The sequence below is a fragment of the Aptenodytes patagonicus genome, chromosome 1 (genome assembly GCF_965638725.1).
Source record: "Aptenodytes patagonicus chromosome 1, bAptPat1.pri.cur, whole genome shotgun sequence".
Classification (NCBI taxonomy): Eukaryota; Metazoa; Chordata; class Aves; order Sphenisciformes; family Spheniscidae; genus Aptenodytes; species Aptenodytes patagonicus.
Genome location: NC_134949.1, coordinates 126225150 through 126239557, shown reverse-complemented (window position 1 = coordinate 126239557; position 14408 = coordinate 126225150). Strand labels below are relative to the sequence as shown.

The 14408-nt window shown below is 46.0% G+C and overlaps 1 protein-coding gene across 2 annotated transcripts in view; it reads right to left on the bottom strand.

The window, feature by feature from the left end:
* Positions 1-10322, bottom strand: part of BACE2 (beta-secretase 2) — a 50620-nt gene extending 40298 nt beyond the window's left edge. For both annotated transcript variants that reach the window (XM_076354262.1, XM_076354270.1), the window contains exon 1: positions 9964-10322. In XM_076354262.1, coding sequence (XP_076210377.1) covers positions 9964-10275 — 312 coding nt within the window. In that variant the 5' untranslated portion in view covers positions 10276-10322. The remainder of the gene's footprint in view (positions 1-9963) is intronic.
* Between the last annotated feature and the right edge of the window lie 4086 nt (positions 10323-14408).

Below are 14408 nucleotides of genomic sequence, written 5' to 3'. Positions count from 1 at the left end.
CCTGGTAATTAATAAAGGGAATACAACAGACAGAAGGCTTTTGCTCCCCATTCCACCTGACCTATTTAGGATATTACCAAAGAGCAGAATTTGATTGTCATCATGGGTATTTCTTGGAATTATACAGGGGAGTTCAAAGGCACACACTGAAAGCAGCTTTCCACTCCATAATACCAGGAAGGACTATTTGATTGGGGAAGAAAAAAAAGACAAAAGAAAAAAAAAAGCTGTTAAGCAATGTCACAATAATGTGTTTGACTTATTAAAAATTAGAACAATCTTTTTTATTCATATTTATTCTAACATTTTTGCTTAAAAATTTGGCAGGGCAATTTAAAAGGCAGATTTGGTTCTGAAGTGAAATAAGATACGATTTTTTAAAAATTCTTTTTTTTTAAAAGCAGCAGTGTTCCTCCCCCTGCTATTGGACTCATTTATTTCTCTCTCTCCTTCTCAAACATGCACACTTTACTCTTTACCCTGGCTAATACTGTAGAGGCAGCAGCTCTGGGAAATGAACTAGCTTCGCCTGTGGCTCATACATCATTACAATTGTTAACCAAGTTCCACTATAAAAAAACTTTATTACACAGGAGAACACAGAGGCGTGCAGGAACACAGCTTTATTTCCAGATACCAGGTTGAGTTTGTAGGGCAGGAAGTTAAAAGACTTGTTTATGCTCTCAAGCTGACGAAGTCTGCTGCTATGCACTTACACATCACACAGAAGTCAGCTTCCCACTACCCATTCCTCCACATATCAACCTGTATGTAGGAGTAAGCTCTTTCTACTTTGGCCAGGAGTTACAACCCATCACGTGATGATGGTACCTCAGGTCCTACAGCAGCCCAGGGCTCCAGCATTTTACGAACTACGAGGAAGGCAGCAAGTGCAGCCACCTTGCTGCGTACACGCTGGAGCTGATGGTGCTCAGGCCACCGGAACTGTGGAAGTTCACCCATCAGGAACAGCAAACGTTGTCACGCACACCTGCCGTGGAGAAAGTTTCCAGACCTGCACAAAAATGCGCAGATAGTGTCACTAGTATTTGGTCACTTGCCAAGAAAAGGTTCAACTCAAAGGCTCAGTGAGTGCAAATGAAAGTTAACTTTAGCTGGAACATGTAACACGCACCAACATTCATGACTACAGCTGCTGAGAAATTTTCTGAACTTTTTTTTTCTTCCCATACGTTACTTATCTCAGCAGTCCAAATGCAAAAATCTGGCACTTTGGATCATGCAAAATGTTTGTGCTATTCCCTGAAGGACTGCATCCGTGAAGTAACGAGAAGATTATTCTGTGACAGATAAACTGAAGCACTGTGACTGCATCAGATGTTATCTTGCTACAGCACTTCTCAGACTTTTTGAAAGTGTGACCACCTTTGGACTCCTCTGTCTTATTTGCAACCTGAGAGTCACCAAGAAGAAAAACAAACAAATTAAATAAAAATCTCTTTAGTCACAGAAAAGCATCAGTAGGACTGATGAATCATTTTCTGACATGCCTCACATTTCACTCTTACCCGTAGCAGACATCTACTAGACAGCACAGTGAACGAAAGCATAGGTCTTTCCATACCATGCGTAAGCAGCATGGTAATATTGCCCTGAAGACCTTCCAAATCGGCCTCGCGTGCTCTGTCTTGAAAAGATGCTACAACTGTTAATTTCTTATGCCGCAAACACTGACAGTCAAGGTTTCTGTGTCAACAGGTATCATAACGGAATTTCAGAAGTAAAGTTTCCAATTAGGTAGAAAAAAATGAGAGAAAAAACCCTCCCTCAAGATTTTGCAAAGTCGCAATTTCGAAAACAGATCTGAAGCCTGCAGTTGAAATAGGCACCCCAGTATATTATTTTCTATGCCAAAACTATTGCTGCCAAAGGCAATCTTAAAAATTTACCTTCTGCTGAACTGATATATTTTTTTTCTTCCCTAACACCACAATAAAATTTTCAAGGGGGACACACAGGACCCAACCTTCCATACGATGGCTTAGCAGGTAAGCCTTTTGTTTCTGTAGAAGCCCCAAATGGATGATCTTTGCTGGTATGAAACTTCCTATGGTAGCAAAGTAAGAAACAGAGCGAGTCTGGGTGGGTGAGGAAATTCTCACATCTGGCCTTGACATGGGCCTGAGCACAAGCCGCAGCACCGCAGCAGGCTCCGAGGCGCTCATCTACGGACCACTCTCACAGGCAGATCCACAAACAAATATCAAGGAATTATCTCAGAGACGGCCGCCAAAAGGAGCAGATTACTTTTTCCCTGTCAAATGGCAGGAGCTGGCCTTTAATGCGAGAAGGCTTACACTCCCTCCCTCAAGTGGAGAGGTGACTCTCAGTTCTTGAGTCGTCATCTTTCTTCTTTAAAAAATCTAATGGGAAAAAGTAGCGCTATCAAGCAGTTTTAGATCCCTACGAATGGATTTATTTCTGTCTTTAAGGAGGAGAAGCTTACCAAGTGTTACTGCAGTGTTAATACCTTTCCTCTTTTAAAAGAAAACTGGACTAGCAACGACTTTGAGACAAACATTTTCCCTAAACACATGCAGTCTAGCTTAACAGCAGTTCTTGCTAGTAAGTAGGTATAAAAATAAACCAACCATAAAGCTAAATAAAATCAACTCATTTTAGTACTCACAAGCCGAGCAAAGAAGACAAAATCTACAAGTAATTTATTTTTCACAATTTCAAATTATTAGTAAGCAGTGGTGAGGGGAAAAAAGGATTGTAGAGTACAATTACAGTCTTAACAGATTCCCTTCAAAAGAGCCTTTTAATTATGACACATTAATTGTATTCAATGTATTGTCATTTTCACTCGAATAAGATTTTTCCTATCTAGCTTATTTTCCTCAAATTCCCTCTCTGCTGTACCCCACAGGTTTCATCTGTTTGAGAAGGACTCTTACAAAACCAAAACCAAGCTCTAGAACATCTATCCCCTGCTGCCCTCCCCGTAAACCACTCTTAGAAATACAGAGGCAGCGAGAGCAGGAGGAGGAGAGAGAGGCAAAAGGAAGAACGAGGGAATAACTCTGCTGGAGGAGAGAGAAGGGGCGAGAAGAGTATTATTTTATCAACCTTTGGCAAAAGAGGGAGCAAAGATTGACTCTGGCCCGAGGCTTTCTGAAGGCACGAGAGCTGACTTTGCCACATGATCACCCTCAGACGAGCACGGCCAAAAGCCCATCGACAGCCATGCCTTGGGAGGAAGCTCACCGACAGGGCTGGGCATGTGGGCAGTAGCAGGTTCAGCGGCCAAACTTTCATCCCAAGAGGAAGAAGTTTACCAAGCTCCTCGACGAGGCTCTCGGGCAGTTCTGGGCTGCTGCAGCCTTTGCTGCGCAGAGCACGCAGCCGCTGCCATAGCAAAATGAAAACACGCGTTTGATGCAGCCGTGCTCGAGCTACCTCAGGTTCTGCCAGCAGTTAACGGAGCTCATTGCGTGTTGCAGAGCCACCTGGAAAAGCACAGTAGATCGCTCGTGCAGAGCTCCCTGTTGTCACAACTAGACTGTTACCAACCCAAGTTAGCTGGTTTCTACTAGCTCGGTTCTTTAACACCACAATCCAATCGCACGGCTGGCTGCAATGTAGGCATATGCAGAGAAGGGGAGACAGATAGTCAGCTAACTTGTTATTTTAAAACTAAGGGAGTTCATGTGCAAAAAATTGCAAATAAAATCTATTTTAGTCCTGGGCTATTTCAAGTGCTTTGAAGGACACTGAACTAACAGATACACATTCAAATGTAAAACTTCTGATTTTTTTAACAGCAGTCTGGTATCTGTAGATCATGCACTGCATTTGCTTCATGAGCTCTGATCTACATAGCAAAACCAGGCTGAAAAGCAGCAAGATGTATGACAGTCCCATCAATGGCAGGAAAAAACAATTCCTTTTTCTGAGGCAGCTGAGTGCTGCCTCCGTTACTTTGAAGATCTGATCTCAAGTCCTAATCTGGGCAGAAATAGGAGCAACAGTTTCCTTCACTTACTTACACAAATTACGATTAAATCTGTATTTTACAGCCAGTAAGAAAAGGGAGAGAGGTATGTCTGATTCATACTGGAGATGCACATGTGCAAGGGTATGCCATTGTATCACCTTCCTTTTCCAAATGTAGCTATACTTGACAATGACCAGATAACATTTCAGGTCAGACTCGCTTCACCTACAATAAGTGAGAAATTTTCAAAGATAATAAAATGTGGAGGCAATGTAATAGCTAACATGTCCTCACAGACTCAAAGTCTAAGTGCCCTTCATGAAAGTAAAGAACCCCGCAGAGTGTAGTAGTTTTTAAATCTGTCTTGCCAGACACCATCCCTAGAGCTCACAGCCCTTTGGTTAGAGGAGGGGAAAAAAAGAGAAAAAAAACCCAAGAAAAAAAAGATTCCTTCCTTAATAATCCCAAACATCCAAACATACGGGAATTCCACATGGGCTTTCTTTTGTCCACCGGTTTGTTTTCATCTCATCTCTACTCCAAATCCCAACTAATTTACTCCTTAATAACGGGCAAAATAGTTACCTGCTCACCCTCTACTCTCCTCCTCCAAATTTAACCGATGCTTTTGCCCAGATAGGGAATGAAATGCAAGGACCAGTAAAAAGTGTGACCCTGACACCTATTGCCACCACCCCTGTTCCTCACAACAGATCTTCTGTCCCGACCCACCAGGATCTGAATGCACGATTGCTACGATTGGTGACCCTAGATAATAAAGCTTCCACCATTTCTCTGAAGGAGAGAAAGCACCTCTAAAGGAGCGGTTAGTGGGGCTCTAATCCAACTGACCCTGGGAGAGGAGCACATCCTGAGGAACGACCATGATGAGCCTCTTCCATTCAGTGTCACTCTGCGCATAGACATCACAGGCCACTGCGGCCCACTTACAAACACAGCAAGGCAAAGCCTTGCTACAAAACACTAACTGTGCTATGCTCTACTACTCAGGGCAACTGCATTGTAATTAATACTTGTGTTTTGGGTTATTTTTACAGTACAGGCTCCACTACCTCCATGCAGTCCCTTTTGCAAGGGCTAATTTTGTATGGAAGGAGGTGCCAGAATGCTAATTTGTAAGGGCAGGGACCTTTCTGTCAACCCAAACCTGGTATGTGTGTTTGCTTTGTCTTTGGTCAAAAACACATTACACCCCACTGCACCACAGTACATCACTATATTAGTCCTGTCTTATGACTTTCAGGTCCTTGTCCTTTTTATTTTGCAGGCATCCAACAACAACAACCAAAATCTACCCAACTCATCATTAACAACAGGAATATTTTGCATTTCAACAGTGCTTCCATTAGAGGGATCTGGAGGGATTTTGACGCTGCCACCTCAAAATACTCCAATATAACACAGCACTCGTCTTTGCTCCTCAACCCTTCCTTTTTTCAGCTTTCATAAAGAGCTCAAAAATAAACACAAAAGACCCTTAATTATTGGGGGGGGGGGGGGGGGGGGGGGGAAGAGAGAGAGAGAGACAAGTTGGAGCTTGCCTTCTGGTATTTGAACCTGGAAGGATCAAATTTTCAAAACTTCTTGTATCTAGAAAGATGGTAAACCCCCTTTCAGCAAAATTAAGAAAGCAGAGCTTAGCTTCTTAGGGAATAGCACAGCTCCAGAAGTCAGACCCTTATCACCTAATATAGCAAGACTACTGAAGCGATGAAATTACAAGAGCAGTTGAATCTTTTCTCACAATCTTCATTCCTTCCAACACTCAGGAAATAAGAGCTATCAACAATTAAGGAAGAACGGCTGCATGTTCAGAACTTGCTAACGTGTGTGTTCATCACCTTCAAAATACCAGGCTATAAATTATAAGAGTCCATGACACACTTGAGGTGTTTAATACGTATCCTTCTTTATCCTTCTTTTCTTTAATAGCTGGAAGAAATTGAAGGAAAGATAACGTCCCACCAATTACATGGAAATTGGAGCTTGTGTTTCACAGTGAAGGCCGTTAGACCCAACATTCACGTTGACCTTAAAATTTCAGAGCAAGTTTACAGGACAGGTTTTTGCTCACCCCCTGCGCAGAACAAACTGCCATTAGGAAAAACAATAGACAAAACCTCTTCGGGCATAGAATGAAAAATTGACACTGAAATTATAGAAGGAGCCGTGGCATTCAGAGCACAAATCAGATCCTATCGTGGTTTCAATACCCGCTAATCAGACCACAGCTACATGACTCTCAGCTCTCAGGAGGCACATGCCCGGCCTCTCTTCGCAATGAAATTGCAGGAATAACATTTGCCTGGTCTCAATAAAAACAGAATTTGCAAACGCAGTGGGACCTGCAGGACTACCACTACCTTATACAATGAAGACTAGCACAAGAGGCAAGATGAGGCAACAGTACTTTCTTTGCAAAATTTTAATGCAGTCCAGATGGACTTCAAGAAAGCTGTGAAGAACATGGGATGCTTTAAGAGTTTGACTGTTCTATTGGTCAAAAGCTTGTAGGAGAAACAAAATTAATATGAAGAAAACTGCAGTGAAGACAGTGAAGAAACCCTAAATGATCTTTGATTCAATTCCTCACAGTGCTTATAATCTCAGGGCAGGCAAAATAATAAGAGATAGAGCAAAGGAATTCCATCAGATTATTTAAAGAAATAAGAACTAAGAACAGTGCACACAATTCATATTGGGCTCTTGCCACCTCTTATTTAAATCTGGAAATGGAAGAAGTGCACCTATACAGACAGGTGTAAAGCACATAATCTGCCAGAAGTAGGACACGTAATAATATATCAATGAAATAAGAGACAAATATATCACATTCTTCAATGCAATAGACCTTCTTTTTCACCTTTCACATAATTCTTAAGTAGATCTGCATGTGAATGAATGAGAATTAATGGAGGTGGTGACAGTTGACACTGACCTGGTAGCTAGTCTGGAGATCTGATACGATTAGGAAGGATACTGTATTATAAAACTGGAAATGATCAGAAACACTTTGGCTGCAAACACTTTGCAAAACTGGATTGACTGCACTGAAGTTTCCTCTCTTGAAAATAAAATAAATTTGACTTCACACAGCTGCTCTATTTTTATATCATCAGAACAAGTACTTCAGAACTGTCATTGTGAAACTCAGTTCTGTGCTGTGTTTATCTGCTATATGACAAATCAGAATTGGAATGAAAGCCAAACAGTGTGCCTTAAATGACCTGAAAAACGAAATTCTTTCATAGTAGCTTCCTTCCAAGAATGGAAATTAAAAAAGGAAAATTTCTAAAAATGCAATTGAGCCGTAAAGCAAGCTCAGTAGTGCTGAAGTGTTTCACAAATGCTCATTCCCTGTACTGGCACAGTAGCTTTCAATGCTTAACGCACCCACTTTCAAAGTTACCAGGCACCAATGCTATCGTAACTGTGACGTTAAGTCTTGTGCCTCTTCTCACAACCTGCTATTTGGTCTTGGTTCACTACTGCTTTGTTTGCATTTACCCATCCCCTCTCTGCGACACCGTCTGGAGCAGCAGCTCTGCCATCCACCCTTCTGCTCCGACGGCACGGAAGCGAAGCCATGCCGCTCTGCATGCCAGTATCCTTCTTCCTCCTTGGCAAAAAGTCAGGGCAGCGTTACCACCTGCACGGGCTCGGCAGTCCTGGGAGAGGCCTGGGTGAGTAAGGCAGTTAGCTTGGGGGAAAGTCCCATGCCAGAGGGGCGCAAGGGTAGAGGAAGGTGTCCAAGCATCACTTTACACATGCTTCTAACATGAGGCAAAGTCAGGTTGGGAAGAGCATTTAAATCGATAAGAGACACGTCTCCTTTTCTGCCTGATCACGGCCCACTCCGACTCCAGCGACTACTTGCCCAAGGAGTTTAACACGATCCCAACGCTTGGCAGTATCAAGATACTCGCTTTTAGCATCAGCGCTGTGAAGGATTCAAGTAGCACTAGCCTGTAGCGGCTTTGCAGCTTTATACTATTCATTGCAAAGCAGAAAAACAACAAGTACATTTGTGATCTTTAAGTTTTCCAGTTTCAGGCAGGGAATGAGATAACAAATTCGTCTCCATCAAAAGTAGAGAATAAATTTTAACTGCACTCTACTGAGTCACTACAGGCCAAGATCTGATTTTGGAAACACAAGCACATTTATAACCTTACTTACAACCTCAGTGGGCCTACTCGTGAATAAAACTTCACGTGTGCTAAACACCAGTGGCGGTCTTTTAAATAATTAACTTTGCAAGAACTCAGAACTAGTTCAAAATAGTAAAAGCTTTGCAACCAGATTCAGAGCTTTTTTTCAGGTGGACAAAAATCACTGAGGCAAGTTTATCTGAAACCTTACATCACATGTAATACAAGTAATACTAGCTGTTAGGCATAAGCGAAGCCTCCAGGTGCACTGAGGGCAGCACATTTCTCCCTCTTAGACCTGCAGTCACATTATCAAAAGCCTGACATATTTTTCCTTCTTGATTTCTTCCAATTTCAGAATTCCCCTAGACATGTAAGGAGACGATATGCTTGATAGTCACTTCTTCTACCTAAAATTATTTTTTTCATTTAAGACATACTGAATTGGATAATTAGTCCAATCAAATCCGGTATCTTGATTCTGTCAGAAACCAATATTGAACGTTCCCCGGAGGAATGAAACACACACAATGCCACATTAATAGAACTAGTCAAATATGCAGCGTGCAACATGGAGGAAAAATTATTTCATGGCCTCTGTGGCTGTCGGGCCACACCTTGATACATCAGACCTAGTTAGCTTTTTTTCCTTAAACTCCATTTATTGATCATAAAACAACGTCACCCTTTTTCAATACACGTATTGATCCTACCGTCATACATTTCAATTAGCGTGACGATGTGGCCAATCCTCTTACATTCAAGGCGTAAAAAAGAAAGAGCTCACAGAGGTCCAAAAATGTAACAACGGCTGAACACTCCCTGTTGGCCAGGCATTTTAGCATTCATTGGCTTTTTATTACGGAGAAGAGCTAAAGCAGAAGAATAAAGATTTTTTTGTGTACACTGGGAACGCAAGGACTTAAACTCCAGAAGCAAACACAAAGTTCTGAGGGAAAGCCCCAAGGGCTTTCAGGAAATTAATCCCCACTCAGCTGACTAGTCATCCCCATCAGCAGCCCAGCACCGCTCCTCCTGGGATCTCATGACACAGATGAGAGAGCAACTACATTGCAAAAAAACTTCAGCAATGCTGGTGAAGGCAGATGGGGGAGATTCAAGGAAACACTGTCTATTTGAAAACAATATTCGAAACACACACGTTCTTTGTGTTATTAATGAGTAACGCATGAATTCCCGAAAGAAGGGGCTGGTTTTGCCTAGCCATCACTTACTTTAGCAGGAAGATTTCGAGTGATTCTCCCGGGGGCACCGGGAGGATCTATCAAAGCACCCAATCACAATGCAAAGCAGCTTAAAAAAAATAAAAGAATAAAAAAGCACCCTCTGACTCTACAACACAGTCATTTCGACTGACAGAACAACTCGCTTCGAATCCAAACGCCATGAGACGGCCTGAAACCGGGGACCAGCTCCGCAGGATTTCCCGGGCAGTCACCGGGCCGTGGCAGGGCAGCCTCTCGCAGGCGCTGCCGGCGCAGGCGGCCGCTGCCCTTCGCCGCTCTCCGCACCGCACCGCCGCCTCCTCCGCGCCGCTGCGCCCGGCGACGCCGCCGGGGCCCCGGGAGGGCGGGCGGGGACGCGCCTCCCGCCCGGCCCGCGGAAACTCGCTGCTGCCGCCGCTCCCCCGCGCCGGGCACCGGCACCGTCTTTGGGGGGGGGGGGGGGGGGAGGCGCCAGGAGTGAGCATCGGGAGAAAGTTGCGTTTGGGCTGGGGGGGGGGGGGGAGGGGGGGCGGCAGACTCCCGCCCACCGAGGAGAAGTTTACCCCCGCCCCGCCCAAGTCCGCAGCCCCCGGCCCGCTCCTACCGCCTGCGGCGGGGTCCCGATCAGCATCTCCAGGTAGTAGCCGCGGCCGGAATCCCCCTGCAGATTCTCCACCATGGCTAAAAAGTTGAGGGTGCCCGCGGGATCCGAGGCCAAGGCCAAGCCGTCCGCGCCACCCAGGGGATCCTGCTGCCGGCTGCCGCTCCCCGGCCGCAACACCACCGGGGCGGGCGGCGACCCGCCGGGGGCGGCCGGGTGGGACACACGGAGTGGGAGGGAGAAGAAAGCCCGGCAGAGCCCCGCGGTGCCGGCCAGGAGGAGCAGGAGGCCGGGAGCCGCCAGCGGCCTCCCCATCCCGGCGGCAGCGCGGGGGCCGGGGGGCGCTTCTCAACTGCAGCGGCTCCGGCCGGAGGCAGCGGCCGCCTGGCTGCCAGACTGGAGCAGCCGGGGGGGGGGGGCGGGGGGAAGAGGAGGAGGAGGAGGAAGAAGAAGGGAGCGGCTTCCCCACGCCCCGGCTTCATCTCCCCCTCCCCCGAACCGAGCTCCTCCTCGCGTTTCTCCCGCACGGTCCCCCGGCAGCCGGAGCCCCGGTCGCTCCGGCTGCCCGGGGGCCATACGGGAAAGTTGCTCCGGCCCGGCGCCCGCGGGAGAAACTTCCCGGCTCGGCTTAAACCAGCCCGTAGCCCGGCTAACGGAGCGTGACGGCACGGTGGGGAGAAAAGTTTCCGAAAACCTTAAAGGGAGAGCGGCGGGGCGAGCGAGCGGGGATCCGCGCCGGGGGCGACCGGGTCCCCTCCAGGTGTGGTGGCGGCGGCTCGACCCTCACCGCCGGGGGGGCTGGGCTCCGGCAGCCTCCCTGGGGCGCCGTTCGCCTCAGGACCCCGCGGGAACGGAGGCAGTGGCCGGGCAGGGGGTGGAGGAGGAGGAGGAGGAGGAGGAGGAGGTGGTGGTGGTGGTGGTGGTGGTGGTGGTGGTGGTGGGAGTGGTGGTGGTGGTGGGAGTGCGGGGCCGCTCGGGGACGCGGGTGCGTCTCCCGCACGGGTGTCTGTGGCAGTGTGTGCCTGTGGCGCGGGTGATAGCAGCCGCGTTTCACAGCGGTGTCATCTGGTGTGAGGAACAGGTGTGTGTGTGTGTAAATTCATCTGCTGTACTAATAAGAGCCAGGCATGAAAGACGTCTGCTTGTGAGAAAGCCTGTGAGGCTTTAAGTGTCTTCATCATGCATGGAATTAATTACAGCACTCAAGGGCGGCCTTTCAAAAGATGGGAACGCTTAGGATGGAATTAGTCTCTACACCTCTGGAGTAATGACAGTGCCAGATAGATCATTGGATGGAGCAGATAGTCTAAAAGCCTTGAAAAATAACACTGGGCAGTTCTAAGCAGAGTCACTTGTGTTTGTTTCTGACCCTTCCCCCCCATCCTCTGTAGTAGGCTGGATGTTTTTCAACTTTATCCAAGTCATGCATACTCTCAGTATTCCCTGACCAGTTTGCTGTCCTAGGCAGCCACCTGGTCTGTCCTCGTGTGTAAATCTGCTCCAAGCTGCGTGGACTGAAATCCCTTCCCTGCTGTAGTAAACAGCAAGGGCTCCCTCCCTCCCCTCCTTGAGAGGGAATAATCATCTGCAAAATTTCCAAGTGTTTCACAGGTGTTAAATGAAGTTTCACTAGGAGGTAGACAGTAGTAGCGTTCATTCCCAGGAAGGCTGAGCAAACTATTTGCCGGAAGGGTACGCAGGTGAGGCTGTTATTCGTAGCCATTGCCGGAGTTGCTTGCAAAAGATAATCCTTAAAAAGAAAATTGGAGCCCACCTGCCCTTGCTGAAGGAAAAAAGGTGTTTTCACTTTTTTCACTGATGTTTTCAGTACTCCGGCTCTCTGTCACTTAAAATCCGGAGCCCTTGCTCTCACTTTGTAGCACCTCCCTTAGATCAGCTCAGTGCCTCCGGTGCAGTTGAGCGCTTTCCCCTGCATCCACAGCAGGCGGTGGATGCGGTCGCTGTCCCTGCTGCCCACAGAGCTCTCCGCAGGAGTAGGAGAAGTGCTGTAGGGCTCTTAACCTTGCTCTGCCGCAGCTGGGGAGGTGGGAAGCCTGCGAGGGCCTCGGCCTGGCTGGGGACTTGGGTAGAGGGCACAGATGAAGCTTGCGCTCAGGGGGTTATTTTACTTGTGGGAAACTACACGTCTTAGTAAAAGGTGAAATTGTGCAAACTTCCCCCGCTGCAGGAAGCTTTCTATTTGCCTGACAGGTAGGAATGTGAAATATTGCAGTCCCGGTATGTCTAGTCTCACCTGCTCTCGACAGAGCTGGAAAATGCTGCTCTAGGCTGATGGCAGCTGAACACCTGAGGGAGTGGCAGCGTGGCTCAAACAAAGAGGTTATCTGCAGGGTGCTACAGTAATGGCTTTTTCTAATGTAGCTGGGATAGTGACAGGTTATACTGTAAGGCCTGTCTAGTCAGAACTGAAGTGAAGGGGAATTAAAATGCTTAGGGCTTTTCATGGGTGAGCTGAAAACTGGAGAAATGCCCCCGCCCCTTTGAAAAAGGAAATGTGAAAAGTAATCAGGAGTATAATTGAACACCCCCTCAGAGTGGTAGGGAAGTATTTATAACAGTCAGCAGCTATATACATTTTGTTTTAAGTCTTTTACAGTACAGTAAGTCTTCCCCCTTGCCACTGTTGCTAAGATACGTTACCATACTTCTGGGTAAAGAAATCCCAGTCAAAAGAAGTGTATAGTTTTCGAAGTATAGAAGAGATAGCATAGCCTTCAAGTGTTCAGGAGAAAACTTGTCTTTTTTCATACTGTTTGTTAAAAGTTCTTCTTGTCCTGTTTTCCACAGACCTAGATAAGTCTCCTAGTAAATGCATATCAGACAGCTGCTGCATATGAAATGGTGTATGTGTAACCTTTCTGTCCTCCCGTCGTATCATCACAGCAGGGCTCGTGTTCACGCAGTAGCGTGTTGTGAGGTTTCTGCTTTGCCTCGTCTGCTCCTTTATTTACCTAGGTATCTGATAAGGCTTAGACTGTGCCATGTGCTGGTAAGTAGTCCCAATGCATTTATGAACAATGGCAGGAATGGGCCTTAGAAGAGCAGTGTAAACAACTGCTTTTGAAAGAATACATTATAAAATCCTCCCAGAGAGCTGAACGTAACTATATCCAAAATGTTCCTTGGAGGGGAAATCATCTGTATGCAATGAATGCCACTACAGTCATTGTGCGTATTTATTTCTTTGTGTATCACACACAGAAAATAAATGAAATGCTAATAAATGACACAAGTTTAAGTGTTTGCACTGCTTGTTTTCTAGAATATTTGGAGAATCTTGTTTTCTGTATTTTTGTTATTCCAAATATATATTCTTTGAGTAAATAATTTTTAAAAAAATATTTAAATATCAGCCTCTGTGAATAGGTCTTTTTAAAAAGTCATTTGTCCACATTTAAATTTGCAGGTATATCTTGACTTTGATCCAACTCTGCATTAATTTAATTTGATGGTATTGTGGTGCTTTAAACCTTGAGCCACTTGACAGTGAATTAACATATGTCTCTATACATAACCTTCCACCAGTATTTACAGAATACAGTGCATCATAAAAATGCAACTGCTCTGTGTTATGGACAAGGTACATTAACTAAGTCAGAAAGACAGTTGCTACATGGAGATGTTAAATCAGGACTGTTGAGAAAACAAGCAGGAATGGAGAAGGCGGCTGAAGATGCAGAGGAAGTGCTGGAGCTGATCTGAGCAGAGGAACTCTGGATGGCTAAAAAGAGATCCTCTCCTCCCAAAAGAGGAAGATATTAGGGGACTGCTGAGACCAAAGCGGTTCTCTGCTGTACATCTGAAGAAGTCAGGCTGACCTGTGCTATCGTTACGCAATGGTAAGGGCAGACGGACACAAAATAAAGACTTCTGTTCTAAAATTGCTTTGTCTACTTTCTGCGTTCCTACTGGTAGCATAATCAATACTTCAGTTTTAAGAAGACTGATGGCTCGTTACTGCTAATTGCACACCAGTACTGAAAGAAACCCAGCTGGACCTGCAGTGTACAAACAGTTAATTTGCAGAATGCGGTAGCCTCAGGAGAGGGGAGATTTTGTTCTTCCTGGACCTGACTGGGAAATGGTCTTCTCTGTCTGTGGTCATCTTGCAATCAGCTTTTTCATGTTTTGGGCCTAATCCGGTGAAATGTTGCTGGTAAATGACAGAACAGTAAACAATCAAGTGGCAGCAGAGGCCACAAGATTTGGCTCTGTTGCGTGTCTTCCAAGGCAGTATGTCTTTGAAGGCAGCAAACAAACCAGCTGCCCCATGGGACGAGAGATGTGCCACTCAGGAGAGCTATTCTGGTGGTACTGCTAGGGCTCTAGTAACATCTCCTGTGTCAAAGTGAGGGCATGGAGAGTTCTGGGGCTTGTTTAAGGACTGAGCATATTCACCGAGTATAGAGCTCATCCAAAATGAATCT